The sequence below is a fragment of the Typopeltis vanoorti genome, chromosome 7 (genome assembly GCF_054136105.1).
Source record: "Typopeltis vanoorti isolate ZY-2024b chromosome 7, IOZ_Tvanoo_1.0, whole genome shotgun sequence".
Taxonomy (NCBI): domain Eukaryota; kingdom Metazoa; phylum Arthropoda; class Arachnida; order Uropygi; family Thelyphonidae; genus Typopeltis; species Typopeltis vanoorti.
The window spans coordinates 60,946,497-60,972,104 of record NC_143555.1 but is presented as its reverse complement, the minus strand read 5'-3'; the positions used below and the strand labels follow the sequence as shown (position 1 = coordinate 60,972,104).

The 25,608-nt window shown below is 37.8% G+C and overlaps 1 protein-coding gene across 2 annotated transcripts in view; it reads left to right on the top strand.

Annotated features, from left to right (window-relative positions):
* mesh (sushi domain containing 2 mesh) overlaps positions 1-25,608 on the top strand; it is a 373,145-nt gene that overhangs the window by 117,761 nt on the left and 229,776 nt on the right. For both annotated transcript variants that reach the window (XM_090395295.1, XM_090395296.1), the window contains exon 13: positions 1,742-1,897. In XM_090395295.1, coding sequence (XP_090251421.1) covers positions 1,742-1,897 — 156 coding nt within the window. The remainder of the gene's footprint in view (positions 1-1,741; positions 1,898-25,608) is intronic.

Genomic DNA, 25,608 nt, shown 5'->3' with positions numbered 1-25,608 from the left:
TTATGTAGTAATTCAATCATTTTATTCGTGTAATCTTCGGAGTTCATGATGACTGTTGCATTTCCTTTATCTGCATGGAGGATGATTATATCTCTGTTGTTTTTTAAACTTTTAATAGCTTTGCGTTCAGTTGAAGTAATGTTGTCTGCAGGTGGTTTTGCGTTATTGATAATAAAGATTGATTCAATACGTAGAAGGTTTGCATCTCGTGGAGGGAGAAAAGAAGCAGCTCTTTCTATTTTTGTAAGTAGTGTTTCCTTTGGTATTAATTTTGGGGAAGGAATGAAGTTTAGACCTTTACTAAGGATGCTTTGTTCTACATCTGAAAGTATATAGGAGGATTTGATGATAACGACTTTGTCAATATTGATGTGTGGTTTTGAGTTCCTATTATTTTGTAATCTCTTTAACGTTTCAAATTTTCTTATAAGATTTACTTTGTTATTATATTGTATTCTGGCTGCTTGAGATTCACAGTATGTATTAAAGGTATGCCAACTTTCATTATCTAGAGATTCTTCCAGTATTTCAGCTATGGTTCTTTTTTTATTGAAAAGAAAAGCGAGAGTGCGTTTAGTATCCGATATTCTTTCAGACAGTAGGTCTAATTTAGCTTTATGATAGAATCTCTTCGCACGTTCAGTTGTTATAATTGGAATAATTTCCACCTTGGGACATAGAGCCCGTTCTCTTCTTGATGATCCAAATGAACTGCTTGCAGAAATAAACCATCTGAAAACTTCTTTCGAAGTTAATGCATATTCCAAGAAAATCATTAACAAATTCCTTCTTAATCCTCCCAGACATCACTCAGAAGAAACAAATAGATTCAAAAGCAATATATCTATTCCTTACATAAGTACTGTTTCACATAAATTAGCAAAAGTTCTAAAAAAATACAATAGCAGAACCTTGTTCACTCCACTTCCAAAGATCCGTTCCTTAATTAGCCACCCAAAACCTTGTCATCATCAACTCAAATACCCTGGCGTATATAAAATATTATGTGACTGCGATATTCCTTATTTCGGGCAGACAGAAAAATCTGTCGAAATGCGTATGGAAGAACACATGAGAGACATTACTTACAAGAGACAGCGAGCAAGTGCATTATCAAGTCATATCCTCTTCTCGGCTAATCCTAATGATGATAACCAAAGTCACAAAGTCTGCTGGGAAAAATCTACAAACATCTTCCATTGCAGTGACGAAATAGAGAGAAAAATTGTGGAATCGAGAGAAATCATCTTCAATCCTGTTCATCTAAATAACAACTTAAGCTACAACCTCCCGGATAGTCATTCAGCTGTAATCATGTACTGGCGTTCACGTGATGCAGCAAGCACGCACTCTCCCAACAATGCAACAAATGAAAGAACAGCTTCAAATACAACTACAACGTTTTAATGCTAATTATGTATAAAGACTGTCTATGTTGTTCATAGTCTTTTAACCCTCAATGTTTAGTGTTTTTTTCTTTTATAATGTCACCTGAAGAAGGCTGTTACAGGCCGAAACTAGTAGTGTGTTTATATTAAAACCTTTTTAATTAAATCTCGGTTCTAGTCATTCAATTTTTTTCATAAAACTATATATATATATATATATATATATATATAAATTTCGTTTTTGAAATTCGAATTTGAATTTCAAATTCGACTTTTTTGAATTCGACAGATTTTAATTTCAAATGAATCGACATTTGAATTTCGTTTTTGAAACTGAAATGCTTTTTTTATAGGATCTGTGTTTGGAGATCCACATTTTTTTACTTTCGATGGAGTCAATTATACATTTAACGGGAAAGGAGAATTTGCCCTCGTTCATGTAAATGATGTCGTTCACAAATTCGACGTGCATGCCAGATTTCAAGAAATGCCAAGAAAATCAATGCTAGGTGAGTTTCTATTCAATGAAAACTTCCCATGCCATTCCTTAAATCAGATACTTAAATTAATGATTTAGTGATGTAATAATAATGTACTATCAAGGTATAAAAAAAAATAAAAAAAAGCATTAAAAATAAAATAAAATTCAAGAGGCACATATTATTATTATTATTATTTGTGACACCTCCAAGGAGTCCTAAGACTCATCATGGGAGGACACCCACTGTAAAATTCTCCGTCTCCACCACTACACCGAACCTCTACCACCATCTACTGCCCACCTCCACAGCTAGTATTTTTTGTCTGTAAATTGCCTGTGTTCTGAAGGGATTATTGTTATTTTTTTAATAATAAAATAATATATTGTATAATTCTTAATGAATGTGCAGAACAGTTAGCAATGCTCTTGACCTGCTTAATTAATGAAAGTGTTGAAGTTGGTAAGATTCCTAAGGAGTGAAAAGAAGGCAGAATACTTTCACTTCACAAGCATAATTTTAGGAGACAGAAGTTTCCAATTATAGACCAGTCTGTGTAACTACAGTTGTAGTCAAGCTGTTGGAGAGATTGGTTAGAAATAGAATAGAACATTGAGTTGATGGACATAGTATTCTTTATGAATATCAGCATGGATTTGTAAAGTGTAGGTCTTGCTTTAGCAATTTTCTTGCATTTTATGATAAGCTAATGAGTGTGTTAGATAAGGGAGTATCATATAGTGATATCCTTGGACTTTGCAAAAGCATAGACAATCTCATGATAAGTTGGTGTACAAGCTACAGACAGTAGGAATAGATAGTGTATTGGTTAGATGGATTGGAGATTGGCACTCTGAATGATACCAGAAAGTTGTGTATGATGGAGTAGCAGTTTCTCAAAAAAATAGGAGTAGCATGCCCCAGGGTTTTCTGTTCTTGGACCCCTACTGTTTAACTTTTTGTAACTTGTTTTTATTGGATGTTCAGTAAAAAAACTATATAGTGCTGTACTGCAGGAAGTGGATGAGATTCCAATTTTGGGAGTGATAGTTGATATCAGACCAAATTTTAGAGAACATATTGCAAGTGTTGCAAAGACTGCACATCGTAATGCTGCTATGATGTGAAGTACTCTGACATAGGGATAAGGAGGTGGTGGTGCCACTCAATAAATTAATTGTGTCTAGATTTTCTCATCTGACTTTCAGTATGATGTAGAAGCATTGGAGAGGGGTCCTGATACCAAAGCAATTAATGGGAAGTTCAGTTTTTAATTGCCAGATACTAAGTCAACTAATGCGAAGTCATTAGCCTCTATATACAAGAAATTAAGTCTATAAGATACTTCACATGCAAACTTCGTTTGCTTACACTTGGATAAAGGATTAAACAAATTAAACATATGCAGAAGCTAATTTCAAGTCATTAGCCTCTGTATATAAGTAGCATAGTCATAAAGATACTTCATCTGTAAACTTTGCTTACACTTAGATAAAAGAATATAATTACACAAGAATATAATTTCTCGGTTTTTTCAATTTAATTTATAACCAAATGGAAAAACTTTCTCCAAATATTATTGTTATTATTACCACAAGACCTCATGGAGTCAATGACTCATCTACAAGGGCCTTTATGATACACACAGTTCATCATACTGCATCTTAAACCACTCAAATTCTCTGCAGACGCCACACTTTCAGGCAAGGCATTCCAATCATTCACAACTCTGTATGCAAAAAACCTGCTTCTCACTCCCCTGCTCACACCCTCTTTATACAGTTTCCAGGAATGAGATCTGGTTCTCTCCTGATCTATCACTGTTTTCTATAGAACATCTCCAACATTGATTCTGTAACAACCCCTTACTAACTTGTAGGTCTCTATCATATCATACCCTCTTCCTCCTATCCACTATACTGTGTAAATTGGATCTTCTCAACCTTCCCTCATATTTGACATTCCAGAGATCAGAAACTATTTTAGTAATCATCTATGGACCCAACATCTCTTTGTCCTTTTGAAAACCAGGTGACCAAATTTAGGCACAGAAGTCCATGTGTGGCCTGATCAAAGCCTCACACAATGGAACAAGAATATCCTTAGCTCTACAAGTCAATGTACTATGCATCATTACCAGAATTCTTTGTGCTGTCCTAACAATTTTGGCAATATGTGCCCTAAATTTCAGATCCTTACCCACTATCATCAAAAGATCTCTTATTTCCTCCACTCCAACAGTATATTCCCACAGGCATAAATTTTACATCCCATTCTTGTTTCGCAAATTTTAAAGCCTTACATTCGGTAACATTGAACTCTCATCCCCCATTTCCATGCCCAATCACTCAATTTATTCAAGTCTTCTTGTAAGGCCACAACATCTTCACTACTCTTCATGGCTTGTCCCAACTTTGCATCATCTGAAAATAACTGAATACCTCCATCCAAATCTTTGCCAATATCATTAACATACAAGTTAAACAGTAAGGGCTCTAAAATAGACCCCTGAGGTACACCGCTAGGGATTTTCCTCTTCCTGGATATTGCTCCCCTATACACAACTTGCTGATACCTATTAGACAGCCAATCTCTGATTCAATGCACTAATCTAATATCCAACCCAATGTGCTCTAGTTTGACTATCAATTTATTCAGTAGTGTACTCAGAATTTAATCTTGGGGGAGCCTGAGTTGAGTAGACGATTTGAGAAAACACACTACACATCGCATACTGAGCATCTGCAATGATAGCTAATTCATAAGAAGTATAGAAATAGAAGACATGACACAACATAAATTTTAAAAAAATGAATTTTAATTAGGAAAAGATTTTTGGAAAATTTTCTAGTTTTTTTTTTTTTCCTTTTTTGTTGGAGGAGGAGGGTCCATCCCCCATGGGTGTGCAACTGAACTTATCATGCAGTAATCTTTCAAATGCCTTTGCAAAAGCTAAGTATATTACTGTGTATCCCTCTTCTCTGTCCAAACAAGCAATCACATTATTGTAATAAGTAAATAGATTACTAAAACATGACCTCCATTTAGCAAATCCATGCTGTCCATCAAAGATAATACCATTGTTGTCAACCCAATTCTGGATCCTAGTTCTTATAAGCTTCCTCCAACAACTTAACCACAACACCTGACACACAGATAGGCCTAAAATTTGATGCTTGAGTTCTATCACCTCCCTTATGAAGCACACAATATTGCCCTCCTTCCACTCATTAAGAACTTGCAATGAGTGCAAGACTCATATTCCAGTGCAAGACTCATATTAAAAAAATTATGTCAAGGCAGATGTCAACTCCCTGGCACATTCCTTCAAAATGTGTGGTGATATATTATCAAGTCCCAAAGCCTTATTAATATCAAGTTTGCTCAACTCCTCATACACCTCTTGCTCACTTAGTTTCTCCTCCTCATCATCAACTGCTCTCAATCTCTCCATGAAGTCACATTCATAAGAATGAAACACTTTTTGAACTGCTCATTAAGTATCTCTACTATATCTTCCCTAACAGCTGTCCTTATACCTTATATCCATTTTCTCCAATCAGTGTCATCCTTCCAGAATCATTCTTTTTTTTTGCTGGCTACATATCGAAAGAACTCCCTATGATTCATTTTGGCTTCATTAGCTTACTGCTGCTCATACCACACTTTTGCTACCCTTACCAAATAATGAAAGTATGTATAGGTATGACCAGCATAGGAATGGGATGGCCTGGAATATGAGGAAGGTATTTTAGTCTGAGGAGATGTATGGAATAAGAGCATGGTCTGAAAAGTTCTTGGCCTTGACGATAGATGGCAACACTATCAGCAAGATTTCTTTTTGTAAGTTGGTTCATCTGTCATAAGAATCCATATGATCTTGCAAGTCATTCTATCAAGTAGCTTGTTTTATACAGCTGTCAGAAGCAAAAGTGTTGTCTGTATCCCTTGAAATCGATAAAAGTGAGTATCATGCAGTTATAAAATTCTTTGTAAAAGAAGGTTTAATGGTAAAAGAAATTCATTTGAAGTTCATAAAAGTTTATGGGCACTCTTCTCCTTCATTTTTGACAAATAAGAAATGGGCTGCTGAGTTTAAACGTGGCTGTACCAACCTTGAAGATGATCTACGTGAAGGACATCCAAAAAGTGTAAGAATACCAAAAATCTTTTGATCAAGTGCATGATGTGGTATTGGATGACCGGCGAGTCAGAGTGCGTGAAATTGCTGAGACTATAGGCATTTCAAAAGAATGTGTAGGATATATTTTGCATGCTCATACCACATGAAGAATTGCATACGAAAAAGCTTTGTGCAAGATGAGTGCCACGCTTGCTCACAGCAGATCAAAAACACACTCACATGAAAATCTCTGAACAGTGCTTGGAGCGTTTTAACAAGAATCAAACTGATTTTGTGCATCAATTCATTACTATGGATGAGATTTGGATTCACCATTACACACTAGAATCCAAACAACAGTCAAAACAGTGGACAGAAGCCGGTTGTTAAGCACTAAAGAAGAGAAAGTCGGTTCCGTCAGCAGGAAAGTTAATGACATTGGTGTTTTGAGATACTAATGGCATTTTGTTTATTAATTATCTTGAAAAGAGTAAAACAATAACCGGGGAATATTATTCTGATCTTTTAACCAGACTAGAGGAAAAAATTCGTGAGAAAAGACCCAGTTTGTTTGCAGAAGAAAAAAATGATCTTTCATCAGGACAATGCACCTGCACACAAAGGCGTTTTGGCAGTGGGAAAATTGAAGGGTCTGTACTATGAATTGTTGGAACATCCATTCTATTCCCCAGATTTGGCGCCCTCTCACTTCTGTCTCTTCCCAAAAGTAAAACTCTTCCTCACTGATCAGCATTTTTTTTCTTCGAATCAAGAAGTGATTGCAGCTGTAGAGGGGTATTTTGCAGATCTCAGTGAGAACCACTACAAGGATGGTGCTGGAGCATTACTGGAATAAATGTATTAGTCTTAAGGGAGATTATGTTATAAAATAAAAATAATTTTGAAATTATAAATTTGTTTTTTCATTGTTAGGCCAAGAAGTTTTCAGACCACACTCATAAATGGTGATGAAGGCAATTGTGCATGGGAAGTTTGGGAAATGTGCAACCACAGGTAGCATGAATAGGACTAGTTATCAATCTAAAAGTGAACTGCAGTGAGATGAGATGAGAGAGAATAGAAATGGAAGGGTATGATGATTTACTTGAGGATAGAAAATACAAGAAGGGAAGGGGAATTATGTCAGCTGGAGATGCAAGAGAGAAATAGTGGCAATGGTTTTGATGCAGTGTGGTGTGAGGGGGAAGTTGACAAGAAGAAATATTTTGTTGGATGTTGCTATAGGGAAGGGAATGTGCAGAGTAACAGTGAAAAGTATAAACACCACAGGTTAGTGAACAAAGGAGGGGGAATCATTGTGGATAATTTTAATTATATTAATGTAGATTAGAATGTAGAGAGAGAGCATTTGGAAATATAGAAAGTAAATTTCTTGAATACTTGAGAGACAATTATCTTAGGCAGTATGTAAAAGAGGGCATGCAAGGATTTGAGTCTTAGATCTGGTACTTTCATCAGGGGATGTGGTTGAGAGCGCAGTGTCACATTTCCCCTCCAGTTGGTGAGAGTGATCGTGTAGAGATCACCTGGGTAGTGGCTAGCCATATGAAGAACTTCTGTGGTGAAAGGATATATATGTAACTATAAGGCCAGCAATTATGAAACGCTTAGGAGACAGCTTCGAGCTGTAGTATGGAATAAGGAGTTAAGCAGAAAGGAGATAAATGTTACTTGGGCACTGACAAAGAGATATTTAACAGCATCAATGTTTGAATGTATTCCAAAGGTGAAAAGGCTGAATAAGGTAGGTATCAAACAGCTGAATGAAAGGATTAAGCATGAAATCTAGAAGAAGAAGAAGAAGGCACTTTGGAGATGGCACATGATAAATAATGAAATAATTAGTTACATGATAATAATTTTAACTTATGGATCTGAGAGCTGGGTCAGAAGTAAAACACTTGACCAAAGACTAGAGACCGCAGATATGAGAGTCCTGAGAAAGATTAGAGGCGTGAACAGATGGCATCAATGGCAATATCATATTAAAAATGAGGATATTAGGAAAGAACTTGACATTGTCAGCATCCAGGAATGCGTTAGCAGAGCTAATCTCAGATGGTATGGTCACTTAAATAGAATGGGCGAGGAAAGATTAGCAAAACAAGTGTTCTCTGCCAGGTTGGCAGGAAAACGACCCAGAGGAAGACCAAGATATAGGTGGATTGATACGGTACAAAGTGCCTTAGACGATAGAAATATAAGATCTGATAATGTTGGAGTCTTGACAAGTAACAGACTGATTTGGAGGAAAATTGTAGATAGGAAGTTAGTAATGATGTAATTTTTTCATGTAGTACTGTCATATCCTGTACACCCCTTGAGGGTACATGGCAGGAATTTGATGATGATGATTAGTTACATGAAGAGTATAAAGAGCAGGCCAGAAAGGTGACTCAGTAAGGACAACAAAATTTTTAGTATTAGCAGAATTAGACAAATTGGGTCAAGAAAAATCCTACTCAGGGAGCTTTATCAATATGTGACAAGCAGAAAAAAAGAATGATTATGGTAAGATAATTATTGTTAATGGATGCAAATGAGGGATTGGTAATACTGCAGAATATATAGTTGAGGTATTCAGTTTGCATTTCATTAGGGTTTTTTATTCTTCATCATCATCATCATCATCAAATTCCTGACATGTATCCTCAAGGGGTGTACAGGATATGATAGTACTACATGAAAAATTTACATTCATTACTAACTTCCTGTCTACAATTTTCCTCCAAATCAGTCTGTTACTTGTCAAAACTCCAACAATATCAGATCTTATCTTTCTATTGTCTAAGGCACATTGTACCATATCAATCCATCTATATCTTGGTCTTCCTCTGGGTCGTTTTCCTGCCAACCTGCCAGAGAACACTTATTTTGCTAATCTTTCCTCACCCATTCTGTTTAAGTGACCATACCACTGTGATTAGCTCGGCTAATGTATTCCTGGATGCCGACAGTGACAAGTACTTTCCTAATATCCTCGTTTTTAATATGATATTGCTATTGATGTCATCTGTAAATGCCTCTAATCTTTCTCAGGACTCTCATATCTGTGGTCTCTAGTCTTTGGTCAAGTGTTTTACTTCTGACCCAGCTCTCAGATCCATAAGTTAAAACTGGTTTGAACACTGTCTTGTATACAGCTAATTTAGTGTTCCAACTAATTTTTTTCTTATTCAATATGAATTTATTCAATTGACATCCTACCATACCAGCTTTGTTGATTCTGTTGTCTATTTCTATATTTAATTTACCATCTTCAGTAAAAATCGTGTCTAAGTAGCTGAAATGTTTTACTTGTTCCACAGGTTCCCCGTTCTCAACACCATTGACATTTTCAACAATTCTACCTATTTTCATTGTCTCTGTCTTTTTAATGCTGACCTTCATACCATATCTATTACAACAGTTATTTAATTTAGTCAGGGAATCTTGCAAACTCATAGTGGATTTATTTAGAAGTATAACATCGTCCGCATAAAACATATCAGAATTGGAGATGACATTAACATCTCCAATTCTGATATCATGTTTAATACCACTTTCCTTCATAATGTGATCCAAGATAATGAATAACAGAGGGGATAATGTACATCTTTGTCTCGCACCAGATTTAACATTAAACCATCTTCCTGTACTTCCTTCAATTCTAACTGCCGACTTACAACTCAAATACAGACTAAGTATTGCTTGATATAATGCCCCATTGACACCATATAACTGTAGCGTATTGAATAGCTTTCCTCTTGGCACCTTGTCATATGCCTTTTCCAGATCGACAAAACTTAAATACAGATCTTTGTTATATTCCCATGCTTTCTCAGCTATTTGTCGTAAAGTGAAAATCTGATCCTGACAGCATCTATTTGGCCTGAATCCAACTTGTTCTTCACCAAGCTTTTCTTCCACAATTCTTCTCAAACGTTTCTCAAATATATTTTCATAGATCTTGCCAGGAACATTCAGTAGGGAAATACCTCTGTAATTCTCACATTCAGTTTTATTTCCCTTTTTATATATGGGTACTATGAGAGCTCTACCCCAATCATCAGGAATTTGTCCCTCTGTCCAGGCCTTCTGAACTATGCAGTGCAACCACTGTAAGACTTTGATACCTCCATACTTCAGCATTTCTGGTCGAATATCATCTACTCCTGCTGCCTTTCCACATTTCAAGACTTTGATAGCTTTTTCTACTTCAAGTGGATATGTATTCCTGACTGCATGCCTGGTCAGTGTTTTTTTTTTTACCACTGTGCTATCACTGCTTGTTTCATTTAGCAATCTTTCGAAGTAACTTTTTCTCCTGTTTTCATGTCACCATTATCATCTCTAACTCCTTTTATAGCACTCTTTCCCCCATTTCTAAGCTTCTTCAACAACCACCAAAATATCTTACCACCTTCTTGATATTTATTTTCTATGTTCTTGCCAAAGTCCTCCCATGACTTTTGTTTAGCTAGTTTTACACAGTGTTTAGTTATTTTACACAGTGTTTAGCTTTCTTACATTTCTTACATTTCTTACATTCCTCTGTATTCTCTAAGAGCAAAAGCTGACTTATTTGCCAGGAACTTTTGATATGCTTTCTTCTTTTCCTTCACTGCCTCTTTAACTTCCTGTATCCACCATGGAGTTCTGATTTTTCTATCATTGCAGACAACCTCACCACATGCCTCTCTAGCTGATTCAGTCAGGGTTTTCTTCAAGGCTTGACATCGAATCTCCATGGTTTGGTTCCTGTTCTGAAACTCTTTCATTTTTTCGTGAATAATCTTTGTGTATTTTAGTCTACAGTTCACATCTGAGAGCTGCTCAACTTTTATTCACTTTAAAAACTTTCTTACATGTTATTCTTTTCAATATGAAATTCCATTTTATCTTGCTCAAGACTAAATAGTGATCGCTTCCAATTTCAAATCCTCTGTACACTCTGGTGTACTGCACCAGGGAGAAACATCACTATCAACAAAAAATAGTCAATGAGACTTTTCTTATTCCTTACCTCTTCTCTCCATGTGAATTTGTGCACATTTTTATGTTGGAAAATGGTGTTAGTAATAACTAGTCCATGTCCTGAGCAGAAATCCAACAGGTATTTGCCATTATCATTAGCTTTGGTCTTTTCTCCAAATTTTCTCAAAATATTTTTGTATGTCTGACAATCATTTTCTACTCTGCTATTTAGATCCCCAACAAGGACCAACTTTTCCTTTTTCATTGTGTCAGTTGCTTTTTCTAAAGCATCAAAAAATTCCTCCACTTCTACCTTAGTAGATCCTTCTGTGGGACCATAGGCACAAATAAGTCTCATTTTCCAATTCCCCATTCTGATATTTGCCCACATCACTCTACTTGAGACTGCTTGCCATTCAAGCATTCGTGTGTAGAGGCTTAAGTGCTGTGAGGACATCATATTGGAGGCTTAATGGATTTTTTTGCAACACTCAAAAAGGATTAAAATAGAATTCAATACTTCCTATATTTCGTCCTAGTTACTAGGACATCTACAGGGATTACAACAACAACTAATGTAACATGCACACAAATATCATACAATACTAAGCCCAACCACGTGGGTGACACTAAAGTCCTAACTAGGTGGAGTGCCCTCTAAGGCTGGTAGTAGGTGGCCTTGAATGTAAGGTGGGACCTCTGATGATGAGTGTTTCCCAAATCTTCGGAAGCTTAATGCAACCATATTTATTAAGATTTGGTTGGTTTCTGAGAGCTGCTACTGCTTCTAAGAAAAGTCTCTCTTTCTTGAATTTGCTGTGGTGGAGCATGGTGGTTTTCTTCCATGATACCCTGTGGGTTGTGTCCAAAGCATGGTCAGCCAAGCCTGAATGACCATAGTTGTGTTTGCAGATGTAAGACTTGTGTTCCTCCAGGCAAATGGATGCTGATCTGCTTGTCTGTCCAAAGTACGCCAGCTTACAGGAACAGGGTACTTTGTAAACTCCAGGCAGAGATAGAGGAGGGAGCTGATCTTTCATAGAACGGATAAGGGTAGCAAGTTTGCAGTGGGGCTTATATGCTGTGTGTGTAGGGTGTACTTTTTTAGAATCTTGGCTATTTTTTCGGATGTGCCACGGATGTAGGGTATGGTGATGGCATTTTTAAAATCTTGTTGACGAGAAGGACGGAGAATGGGGGAGGAACTGATTATTTTTTTGATACTGTAATCGCTGTAGCCACTGGAGAGGAAAGTGCTGTGTATGTGGTTAAGCTCAGTAGTGAGGGCGGTTCCACTGGAACAAAGATTGTGGGCTCTCTTGGTAAGAGTTTTAATAATGCCATATTGTTGAGAGGGGCGGTGGTGGGAGAGTTTGTGAATGTATCTGCCTGTGTGTGGGGGGGGGTTTCTGTATGCAGTGAAGGCAAGTGTATCATTATCTTTTCCTTGATTGTCATTGCCTGAATATAACATTTTGTATTTATTGCTCAGTAAGATCTCACCAGTTTTTGTCTTTTTTGTTTCAGTCATCCCTATTATGTCTATCTGGTATTTATCTAATTCCTCAGCTAGCTCCGTATTTCTTTGCCATTCAGGCTTGTCGTGTTGATAGTATTGATCTTTAACTCTTTAGTGATGTTGAGTTGGGGTGTGCTTTCAGATTTTATTATTATTATTATTCAGGCCTCCATGGAGTCAAAAGACTCATCGTGGGAGGTCCTTCCTAAGAAATACAAAGTGTCGAGACTCATTGAGGGGAGGCCCCCCCCCTTAAGAAACACAAAGTCTATCATACCACTTCTTGAACTCATTGACTGTTCTCGCTCTCACCACTCCATCAGGCAATGTATTCCATGGTTCAACCACCCTCCATGCAAAGAAACCACTCCTCACCCTCTTGCTCACAGTTTCCTTTCGTAACTTCGAGGGATGACCTCTTGTCATCACTCCTTCCCGCTGTTCAACCAAGTGAAAAAACTCCCCAGTGTCAACCCTGTAACCACCTCTCAACAGTTTAAAAGTCTCAATCATATAACCTCTCCTTCTATCCACCGAACTCTGCAGTCCACATTCCCTCAGCCAATCCTCATAACTATCATTGTACAGTCCTGAATCCATCTTTGTTATCTGCCTTTGTACCCTTTCCACAGTTAATTTATCCTCTTCAAATCCTGGGGACCAAATCTGAGAACAATAGTCCAAGTGTGGTCTGATCAGGGTCTTATACAATGGAATGATGTCTCTTTTATCTCTGCAGGTCAGTGACTTCTCATTATTGCAGCAATCCTCTGTGTTACCTTCACCACCTTTGCAATATGTCCCCTAAATTTCAGGTTTCTATCAATCATCAACCCCAGATCTCTTGTCTCCACTACTTCCTCCAGTATAACTCCTCCAATAGAGTATGCAATGTTCCATTCCAGTAGCTAACTTTTCGCTGTTCGCCTTGGTTCCCTGGTGTAAACAATGGGGAGGGGGCCCTTGTTTAACCGGGCGATGCCTCAGTCATCATGAAATTTTGTCATGTTGTACCATCATTTTCTATATTGGTTTAAGCCAATAAGAATACAATTTGGTCGGCTAAATCCCAAATTGCCAGCCCATTCTTGTTTGTTCAGTATCCAGGTAGATACCCACAGGGTGCACCATGAGATGGTGAGGATTGGACATTAGGTCAGAAACCCTGGTCAGTTCTCTGCATTCCTTTAAAGGCTATGTGGAGGTCTCCTCTCAGTTATACAGCTTTAACCCTTAAGCACCCCTGTTTTATTCTTATTAGTGTGAAATCATGTAACATGATTTTGCACTAATAAGGCAATAGGACTTAATGACATATCACCATGTGTCTTAAGGGAATGTTCCATAGAGTTAATATCATCTTTAGCTTACCTCTGTTACAAGTCGTATAACAGCACAAGTCTCAAAGGTGTGGAAGGAAGGTAAAATTGTTCCACTTCACAAAAGTGGTGATAGGGATAAGGCTTCAAATTATTGGCTAGTGTGTATATCTGGATTTGTGGTTAAAGTGTTGGAGAGCTAGGATACAGAAGTGGATTCATAACAGCAGAGTATTTTCTGCAATTGTCAGCATCAGTTTTAAAGTGAGAGTTCATGTTTTACCAATTTTCTTATGTACTATAACAAAGTGATAAATTCATTTGACAAGGTGATGTACATACAGCAGTATACTTAGAATTTTGTAAAGGTTTTGATAGATTGCCATACAGTAAGTTGGAGCAGATAAGATTGGATGCTAGATCGGTTGAATGGGTGATTGGCTGTCAGTTAGCTAGTTGTGTATGTGGGTATGGTATCCAGAAAGAGGAAAGTCATGAGTGGTGTGTGTGTGCTGCATCTGTTTGGGAGTATTGTAGTTTAACTCGTATATTAATGATATTGGGATGGCTTTAACTGGAGGTGTCCAACTGTTTGTACGTGTTTCAGAATTGGAAGCAACAATGAAGGATCAAGCCAATGTTATGCTTTACAAGAGGACTTGAATAGATTGTATGTGTGGGAAAGTGAGTAGAACTCTCAATTTGGTGTTGTAAAGTATAAGTTTGTGAAATTGTAGGCAGCAATAAGATGAGAAGTGTATATTTTGTGGGCAGTTTTCAAAGAGACGAGATCTTGAGATGAGCACGAGGAAGTGAGACGTTGAAAAGACGAGATCTCAGCTTCCTTCCTTCCTCAACCTGAGGTTCAGGGATCATGTTTCTCAAGTTGGGAAGTCATCACATCATTTTATGGCAATGATGCAGAGGATCTTAACATGCAAAAATTAAAGAGGTTATGGTTCTGTTTTATCAATCCTTGATTAGGCCTCATGTGGACTACAGTGCACAGATTTGTTCCCCTGGTTTTCGTGGCAATGAAGATATATTAGAAAGTGTCCAGACAAGACTGACTAAAGTGATGACTGGTATTTGTAATGTGGAATATGAAAGTTTGCAAAACCTTGCGAATTGGAGAAGGAGGAAGAGAGGGTTAGGCATAACCCTCTCTTCAAGTTGGTTAGGTGTAACCATAGACTGCCTCCTCGTGGTGCACCCTGGATAATGCTAAATAGTGTACAGTGACAGATGGCTCCATACTCTCCTAGCAGGACTCACGGACACAGGCTCTCAGATAACTGACATAACCTACCAAATATCTGAGAATCAAGAATATAGGCTCACTCTTAAAAATATGCCAATTAAATATAGAAGGCATAAGTAGGGCTAAATGCGAAGTTCTTACTAAGATCCTGAATTACCATCAAATAGATGTAGTTGTAATACAGGAAACTCGCACTAAGGATGATCTAGACCTACCAACAAGAGGGAAAATACATGGATATAATGTGATTAATTGCATAAACCATCCCAAATATGGTGTGGCAACATATATAAAAAATGACATTTCTAATTATAAAATCTGTGAACCAGGCACCAGTAAGGACATATATAGTGTATCTATTATAATATCTGGTTATTCTATAACCAACATATATAAACTTCCCTTAGTTAAATGGCCTGATCAAGTACTGTCCCAGCAACAACATCCAAGCATAATCCTGAGAGATTTTAACAGTCATCACTCCCTTTGGAGCTATAGAAAGGATGACCTGAATGGTACCTACTAGTGAACTGGATGGAAAATCAAAATCTCTATCTGATCTTTGATGCCAAAGATAAACCAAGCTTTCTCTCCTCTAGGGGTAGAAAGAGAATATAACTCTGATTTGTGCTTCTGTTCTGCGAACGATAATGGCGGCCACATCCCCATCTCTAGGAAATTATTAGACAATTTTTCAAATAGCCAACATCAATCTATAATCTATAAAGTAGGCCTAAATATTCCAATCATAAGAACAGTATTAAAACCTAGATAGAACTTTCTCAAATCTGACTGGGATTCGTTTAAGAAACAGGTTGACACTGTAATAAGATTTATAAAGCCCACTGTAAACAATTATAGTAGATTTGTTGGCATTATTATTGGTGCTGCCAAACAAACCATTCCAAGAGGTTTTAGGAGAAATTATATCCCCGGTTGGAATAGTGACAGCGAAAGAATATAAAGAATTCTCTACTAATAATAACCCTACAGTAGCCACTGAGCTACTGAAATCTCTTGACAATTCTAGAAAAGACAAATGGATTAAAACAATTAACAATTTTAATTTTACACATTCCAGCTGAAAAGCTTGGTCCCTGATTAGGAAGCTTGACCCTAATACAAGGACTTCTGGTAAACTGCCCACCATATATCCCAAACACATTGCAAAGCATATAGTTTCAATGACTAAATATGCTCAAGATAGAGTAGCTATGAGAGAGGTGAAACAAAAACTAAAAAAACTTAAAACAGATCTTCTACCATCATCACTATCTCAGGCTTTCACTTCCCAGAAACTTATCCAGGCAGTTAACTCATTGAGGACTGAGAAGGTGGCTGGACTCAATACCATCTACCCGAATTCATTAAGAACTGTGGACCAAAAACTATTAAATGGCTTACTGCTATGTATAATAATATCCTGGACTCTGGCATTCTTCCATCAATTTTTAAAAGATCTAAAATCATTGCCATCTAAAACCCGGCAAAGACCTACAATTGCTTCCGTCCTATCGCCTTGTTAAGCATCTGTCTGAAACCTCAAAAGAATGATATACAACAGAATTTCTTCAAGTATACATAATAGAACTCCACAGGAACAGGCTGGCTTCAAACCTGACAGAAGTTATTGCGATCAAGTAGTGACCTTGACAACCTTTATAGAGAACGGTTATGAAAAACAATTGAAAACAGTAGTGGCATTCATGGATCTCTCTGCTGCCTGTGAGACAGTATGGAGAGAGGGTTTTATTTTAAATTCCTAGAAACTATCCCATCACCAAAACTAGCACCTAATTAATCAAATACTAGCAGATAGATGGCAAGATCTAGGTATTTGCTTTCAATGAATCCAAAAGTAAATTCTTTAAGATTAAAAATGGCCTACCTCAGGGGTCAGTTCTTGTCCCATTGCTCTTTAACTTATATATTAGTGATATCCCAGAGACAACATCATGGAGATTCATGTATGCTGACGATATTGCCATTGCAACTTAACATTCAACATTCCAAAAAGCTGAGATCATCTTCACTGAAGATCTGGCTGTACTTGATAAATACTTTAGATGATTGCGATTACAACCTAACTTGAACAAAACTAAAGTAGCATCCTTCCATTTAAGTAATATCCAGGCCAACTACATCCCAAAAAGTTTACTTCAGAAATAAATAGGTGAAATTTAACAATCATCCAAAATACCTATGAGTTACCCTAGACAGAAGTTTGACATTTAAATATCACCTAGAAAATGTTGCTGGAAAATTAAAAACTGAATAATATAATGCATAAACTTGCTGGTACTTCTTGTGGTACTGATGCCAACACACTGCATACTACCACACTATCTTTGGTCTATTCTACAGCAGAGTACTGTGCTCTTGTTTGGCTGAACAGTGCACATGCTGCTTTAGTTGATGTCCATCTGAATCAAACTATGAGGATAATCTCTGGAGCTCTAAGATCTACTCCTGGCTACTGGCTCCCAACTCTCAGTAATATAGTCCCTCCCTCACTTCGCAGAACCCAAGCCTTAAGCAAATTATGGACAAAAATAATTGGAAACAGTTCCTTGCCTATCCACCAAGACATTTCCTTCCATACCTCACAAAGACTGAAATCCAGGTGGCCTGGAGGAATACAATACAAATGAACAACCAGAACTTCGACCTATGTGAGTCATGGGGAGAGTATTGGCTTCATTGTATCTCCAATCTTCAAATTCCCATTTCAAATCCAACATCTCGTCTGGAGGGCTTCGATCTCCCTAGACATGTATGGACCATTTTAATAATTTAGTTTAATCCTTTATCCAAGTGTGAGCAAACAAAGTTTGTGCCTGAAAGTATCTTCAGGGCTGGAGTAAGGTAGTACAACACCGGGCAACTCATTGCAAAGGTGGAGCAAGCTAACATCACTCCTATCTCAGTATCTCCCATAATGCAAAACACATCTCCTTGCGGATATGTATAATGTTATGCATTAAGAGAAATCGGATCAGAACAGGACATGGGAGATGTAAGCATCTCTTGCATAAATGGAACTGGTCTGTTACTCCAAACTGTGAATGCTGAAGCGGGATCCAGACTATCAATCACATTGTGCTTGAGTCCCCTATCTACTCATTCTCAGGTACCAAAGAGGATTTTTTTAAACTGACCCCAGAATCCGTGGAGTGGATCTGGGATTTAAGAATTAAGCTCTGATTCCTGATTGTTAATTTTGATGTTTAATCATTTCAACCTATTGTACACCTTTTAATATGATTTTTACAATTGTTTTTATGCTGTTGTATGTAATATATATGTAATATCCTGAGACCTATATATACATCATATGCTAAATAAATAGTTGGTTAGATATTGTTACTTGATTAATGTGAAAGAAATTTTTCATAAAATGGGAGAGGAGGGTGGCAAGAGAAACAACAGGCCATGCCCGAAAACTGTATATAAGTAGGATATGAGCGAGAAGCAGGTTCTTTGCTTGGTGAGCAGTTGGTTAGTGGAATACATTGCCTGATAGTATAGTGAATGTGGACACTTTGAATGAGTTGAGCGCACAGTTTGATAAGCTTTGTACCTCCTGCAGTGAGCATTTCGACTTCTGCAGGTCTGGTTTTAATTATTTTATTTTATTTTTATTTTTATTTTTTTATTTTTATTTATATATTTTATTTTATTTATTTTTTTTGCAATACAATAAGGTTATTATTATAGTTGTATATGTAGAGTATTTACAAATATACACTTGAAATATTCTCTTTTTGCATCATCTCATTGTTCCCAAGAGATCAGCTTCAGCATTTTATACTGCAATGATATTAGTCTGTATCTCTGTAGTCTATAAACTAAACAGAATGCATACATTTTTATGGCATATCTTAATATATTTTTAGCATAATGCCTTGAATATAAGTGCTTTTTTTTTTTTATTGTAGAAGATAAATCTTTCAGTCAAATATTGCTTGCTGTTATACAGAGTTTGCTTTATAGATATTTATGTGGCTATTTTAGTTCATACCTGCATCAAGGCATGAACTGGATTATATTTATGCATTATTATTATTATTATTTTGGTAACCTGCACAGAGTCAACAGACTTATCGTGTGAGGCTTACTCAACCAGCAGCATGTATATCATAATGAGCTTGGAAATTATTTACACCACCTGCACTCATAATGCGCTCGGGCAATGCATTCCACTCACTAATAATTCTCCACATAAAAACTACTCCTCATGCTCTTCTTCACCACATCTATATACAACTTCCAGGAATGGGCACTCATTCTTCCCATCTTAACATCCACACTTTTTATAATTCCTTCTGTATTAATCTGATAGAATCAATTAACTTGAAGGTCTATCATATTTCCTCTTTTTCACCTATCCACCAACAACTGTAATCTGCATACTCTCAAATGTTCTTCATAACCAACACTCCAGAGTCCTGATATCACTTTGGTTATTTGTCTTTAATCCTCTCTAGTGTTTCCACATCACAAGGAAAACTAGGTGTGACCAAATCTGAGCACAGTAGCCCATATGTAGTTTGATCAATGCTTTTTATAGTGTCACCATCACCTTGTTATCCCTACATTTCAGTGCACTTTTTATTATAGTAGCAGTATAATGTGCAGTCTTTGCAACACTTATGATTTGCCTTCAGAACTTCTGTCTACTATCACTCCAGGATCTCCCAAATCTCATTCTCTTCCTGAAATACAGCCCTACCGATACAGTACATAGCCTTATATTTCTGTATTCCAAAGTGTAACACCCTTCCATATGTTAATATTAAAACTGATACCCCACTCATTTGTCCGAGCTAAAAGTCTGTTCAAATTTTCCTGTATAGAATTAACATCAGCACTACTTGTGATAATTCTACCTAATTTTGCATCATCGGCAAACATTTGAAGATCCCATCAATCCACATGAAATACCATTGTAGTATCATTAACAAATAGGTAGGTTAAACTGTGTGTGTGGGGGGGAGGGGGGACAGGACTTTGAGGCATGCTACTGGTCACCTTCCTTTTCTGAGACACTGATCCATCATACACAATTTGCTGGCATTGTTCAGAGAGCCAATCTCCGATCCATCTAACCAATATACTATCCATTCATATCCTCTGCAGCTTGAACATCAACTTATCATGTCTGCATGGTTAGCCTAGTGTCTTTGCGCTTTGCAACCATATGCCTGGGGGAAAGGAGTGTCCTAGGTTCAATTCCTGTCGATGACGTGGGGAGCTTAAGGATCTTCCTCAGCCATAGCCAAGTTAGCCGGTCTTGGGCATGGACAGCAGGTTTTTTTTCCAGCAGTTTATCAGGGGTTTTTCATCCCACAAGCAGGCAAACCAGCCCGGTGAACACACATGGATTACAGTCACGAATACTGAGCCAGCCATAGGCCTGATTCATCAGCTATGCAGGTTCCGAGCCCGGATAAAATATGTGGGGGCTGAGATGGTGCCGTACCTCCCCGTAAAAAGGGACTCACGGCTGTTGTATCATCATACAAAATTATTATTACCAACTTATCGTGTGGTAATCTATCAGGTGCTCTTGCAAAGCCAAGAATATAACTGTATATGATTCTTCCTCATCCAACATATTCATCACATAGGTAGATTCTTAAAACAGGATGTGCCCTTCACAAACCCATATTACTGACCATTGTAGAGAATCTTCTGTTCATAAACCCAATCTTGTATTCTTTTTCTAACCAGTTTTTCCAACAATTTGATCACAACTGCAGATACACAGACCAGTCTATAATTGGAAACTTCTGTTCTTGAACCATGCTTGTGGAGAGGTAATATTTTGCCTTCTTTCCACTCCTTAGAAACCTTACCCACTGCAAGACTCTCTCATTAAATAACTAGGACAAGGACATGGCTAACTCTTTTGCACATTCTTTAAAAATATGTGGTGATATGTCATCCATTCTCACAGCTTTATTAACATCTAATGCAAGCAACAACTGACATGTCGCTGATTCTTTTACCTTTAGTTCTCTTAATTATTACCTCTACATGATGCACATTATCTTTCACACCACTATGATGTACACCGATGAAGTGTTCGTTAAGTATTTCCACTATACCATTTGCTATGGTTACTTCTCTTCTTCTTCTTCTTCTGTAGCTTTTCACACTTAAGTAGGGTTGCTGTTTGTAGTGAGTCTCCTCCACAACCTCCGGTCTTGGACTGTAGCCACATCCGAGTTCTTCATCTTCAAGTCCTCCTCCACCAATCCCCTCCATCTCTTCTTTGGCCGCACACGCTTCCTCCTCTCCCTTCACATCCATCTGCATGACCTTTCTTCCCACATACTTTTCCCATCTCCTCATCACATGACTAAATTATCTCAATCTTGCCTCCTGTATCTTTGCTCCTAAGTATGTAACTTTCACCATTCCCCTTACATAGTCATTTCTCAGATGATTGTTTCTGGTCACACATCCATCTAAGCATTCTCATTTCCACTACCTCCAACCTGCTGATGTTATTTTTCTTCTGGGCCACAGTTTCCATAGCATACATCATTGCTGGTCTCACTACTGTCTTGTAGATTTTGCCTTTTAGATTGATCGGCACCCTCTTATTGCATAGCACTCCAGCCATCTCTCTCTCTCTCTCTCTCTCTCTCCAGTTCCTCCATCCTGCATCCCACTTCCTTCTCAGCCTCACCATCCTCTTTCATTGTTGAACCTAAGTATCTAAAGTCACTGATCTTCCTGATGACATTTCCTTCCAGCTCCAGATCTGTTTCCTGGCTGCCATCCACTTTGCAACACATATACTATGTCTTACTTCTGCTCAGTCTCATACCTCTCTCTTCCAGTACTCTCCTCCATCTTTCCAGTTTACCTGCCACTTCTCTTGATTCTGCACAGAGCATGATGTCATCTCCATACAATACATTGTCCAAGGCACGTCTTCTCTCACCTCCTCTGATGCCACCTCCATCACAATATTAAACAGGAACAGACTTAATGCTGACCCCTTGATGCAAGCCAACTGTCACTGGAAAACATTCTGTCTCTCCCAGGTTGGCCCAAACTCTTGTCTTCACATTTTGGTACATCTCCTGCACCAGCCTGACATATTTCTCCGGTATCTTCTTCTCCCTCAGACACCTCCAGACTTCTTGCCTTGGCACTCTATCATACACTTTCTACAGATCAATAAATACCAGATGTAGCTCCTGTTGCTTCTCTTGAAACTTTTCCATCATCTGCCATAACCCAAAAATAGCATCTGTCATCGATCAACCAGGCATGAAGCTAAATTGCTCCTTTGCAAGCTTCGCCTCCTTCCTCAGTCTTCCGTCAAGAACCCTCTCTAGAATTTTCATTGTGTGGGACATCAACTTCATTCCTATGTAATTCTTACAGTCTTGTGCATCCTTTACTCTTGTAGGTGGGGACAAGAGTACTTTCCCTCCATTCCTCAGGTATATTTTTGTTGACAAACTTTTATTAACAGGTCCCGCAGCAAGTCAATTCCCTCTTCCCCCAGTGCCTTCCATGTCTCCACTGGGATCCTGTCTGGCCCACCAATTTTCTATTCTTCATCCTCTTTATGGCCTCCTTCACTTCCACTCTAATAATGTTCTGCATGATCCCCTCATAAGGCTCCCCATCTTCTGTGTGAGTCCTTGTATTTTCTTCATTCAAAAGCCCTTCAAAGTGTATTCTCCATCTGTTTCTTATATCCACATCTCTCCTTAATACCCTTCCTCTAGAGTTTTTGATCTGCTCACATGTACGACGTCCTTTGATGTCTTATTTCTACATTTTGCCAATCGATAAATCTTTCTCTGTCCTTCCTTTGTTTCTAATTGATCATAAAGGTCTTGATATGCCATGGCCTTCACCTGTGCAACAACTCTCTTGGCTTCTCAATTGGCTCATCCCACTTCTGCTTTGCCTTCCTCTTAGCCATCACTGCTTCTTGTACATTATTATTCCACCACCAACCCTCCTTCTGCTCTTTCATTTTTCCGGATGTTTCACCAAACACCTCAATTGCACAGCTTAAAATTATTTTTGAATTATGTCTCCACCAGTCTTGTACTTTCTAGTCCATCTGAAATCTTCTCTAACACCTTCTCCCTAAAACGGTTCCTTGCACTCTCTTCTTTTAAGTGAAACCACTTAATTTTCTTCCCCCCCATGGCTTCCAAAGGTTCTTATCTTCGACTTTATTTTAAAGTCTGCACACAGCAGCCGGTGTTGCTGTGCCACTTGATCTGTTGGGATTACCTTACAATTTGTTACTGCCTTAAGATTTTTTCTTCTAGTCAAAACATAGTCAATCTGTGAACTATTGTTGCCACTTCTAAATGTCATCAAATGCTCTTCCCTCTTACAGAAAAAGGAGTTCACAATTGCCAAATCAAACGCTACTGCAAAGTCCAAAATCCTCTCTCCTTCCTGGTTCATCATTTCCACTCGATGGCCACCATGCCCCCTTTCACTGTTCCCTATTCTGTCTCCCTATGTGTTTGTTCAAGTCTCCTCTGACAATCACCATCTCGTTTTCTTCCAGTTCCCTCATTTCTTCATCTAGCACATTCCAGAATTCATCTTTCTATTCTCTTCTGCTGTACAGCCAACTTGTGGGGTGTATACACATAAGACGACCAATTGCTCATCTCCAAGACCTAGTTTCATTCGCATGATCCTATTGTTCCTCCTACCCACTTCCAGTACTTCGCCCTTCATTCTGCCACACACCACAATTCTGACACCATTTCTTCCCTCTTTATTCACTCCAGAGTAGAACAATTTATACTTGTCTCTTAGTTCCTTCACCTTTTCCACCCTCCACCTTGTCTCCTGCATTTGCTATGGTTACTCTACTACCATAACTATCTGCTAGCATCAACCTGCCATAATTATTTTTCCTCTTGCTTGCCACATAGTAGAAAAATTCCCTTGAATTAGCTTTGACTTGACTGGCCAAGCTCCTCTCATATGCTACTTTTTCTTTTTTAACCATGCTTCTCAGTTTTCTGGCTTGCACTTTATATTCTTCATGCATCTATTCACTGCGAACTGTCTTGTACTTCCTCCATAACTTCTTTTGTAACACTGCTTGCTTGTTTTCACTGTTCAGTCATCTCACTCCTACTCTATTTATTCACTTAACTCTTAGTATGCAGTTATGCCTTGCTTGTGTTAGATACTGCCTTATTATTTCCCATGCACTGTCAACATCTACACAATCCATCAACCCAATGTATTGATGCTAGTTGACTACATAGCTTCTGATAATCAACCACCTTATACTTCCACATATAGACCTTCTTGATAACAACTTTTTCCTGTTTGATTGCTTTCCAGACCAGTACCTCACGATCACTTTCACCAACAAGTGGCAGTGTTGATACATCATTGACAACCACATCCTGTGATGATATCACCAAATCTAACACCAATAAACCTCGTGTTGCTTCCATGGCATATTCTTTAGATAGTTATCCCACATAAACTCAGCAAATTCGCTTGTTACTGTACTCTTCTTTCCAATCCACATTCCTATTATTAAAATCTCCCATTAATATCATCTTCCTTTTACTTTCCCAACTAATTTGTCTAATCATTTCACAGTCAATACTTTCCACATTCCCTGGCCTATAACAGCATTCTATTAGATATACTATTCTGTTGTTCTCAACTTCACACTAAATCCCTTTTCACATTCTTTGCCTTACTATCCAAGTTATAAATGAAAGATACCAAGAAATTATATTCTTGGTTTAATCCTTTATCCAAGTGTAAGCAAACAAAGTTTGCACCTGAAGTATTTTCAGGACTGGGGAAACTCCTATATAGAAGCTAACAACTTCACATCACTTGGATAAAGGATTAAACCAGGTATATAATTTCTTGGTATCTTTAATTTATGGTATAACCAAGTGGAAAAACTTCCAAAAATTACCATCCAAGTTGCTTGTGCCCACTACTACCACTAATTCTGATGCCCGTTCCTTCCTTCTTTCTATGCAAAGCATCTGATATTCATTTTATTGTATCACCTGTAAAACATGTCCTCTTGTGCACCTTATTTTTACCACACCTTTAATGATTCAGTCACCATATAAAGCAACCCTATCATTTTTAGATGCTTCTTCTTATTATTAACATCCTTGTCGCTTATATCAGTTATTCTGTTCTTTAAATGTCCAGTTGTCCCCTCCATACATTTAATCTGACTCTTCATTTTCATTAACTCTTGCCTAATCTCTTCCATGTCACTTCTATTAGTACCATCTCAAACACTTCCATCCATTTTCTGATTATTCCTGGTAAAACTGTTCAACATCTGTTCTCACTTTTGGAATGTGCTACCTTTTCATCACACTTCTCACATACTATAATGTGTTCATGCTTATCGTTTGATCTAACACTCCATAAATCTTTAATGTTTTTGGATGCATACATAAAACAATTGTGCATCTTATCCACTGCAAAGAGTCTGAGGGAAAAACTTGATCTCTGAGTTGAGCCCTTCTGTGCTGCTGGCAT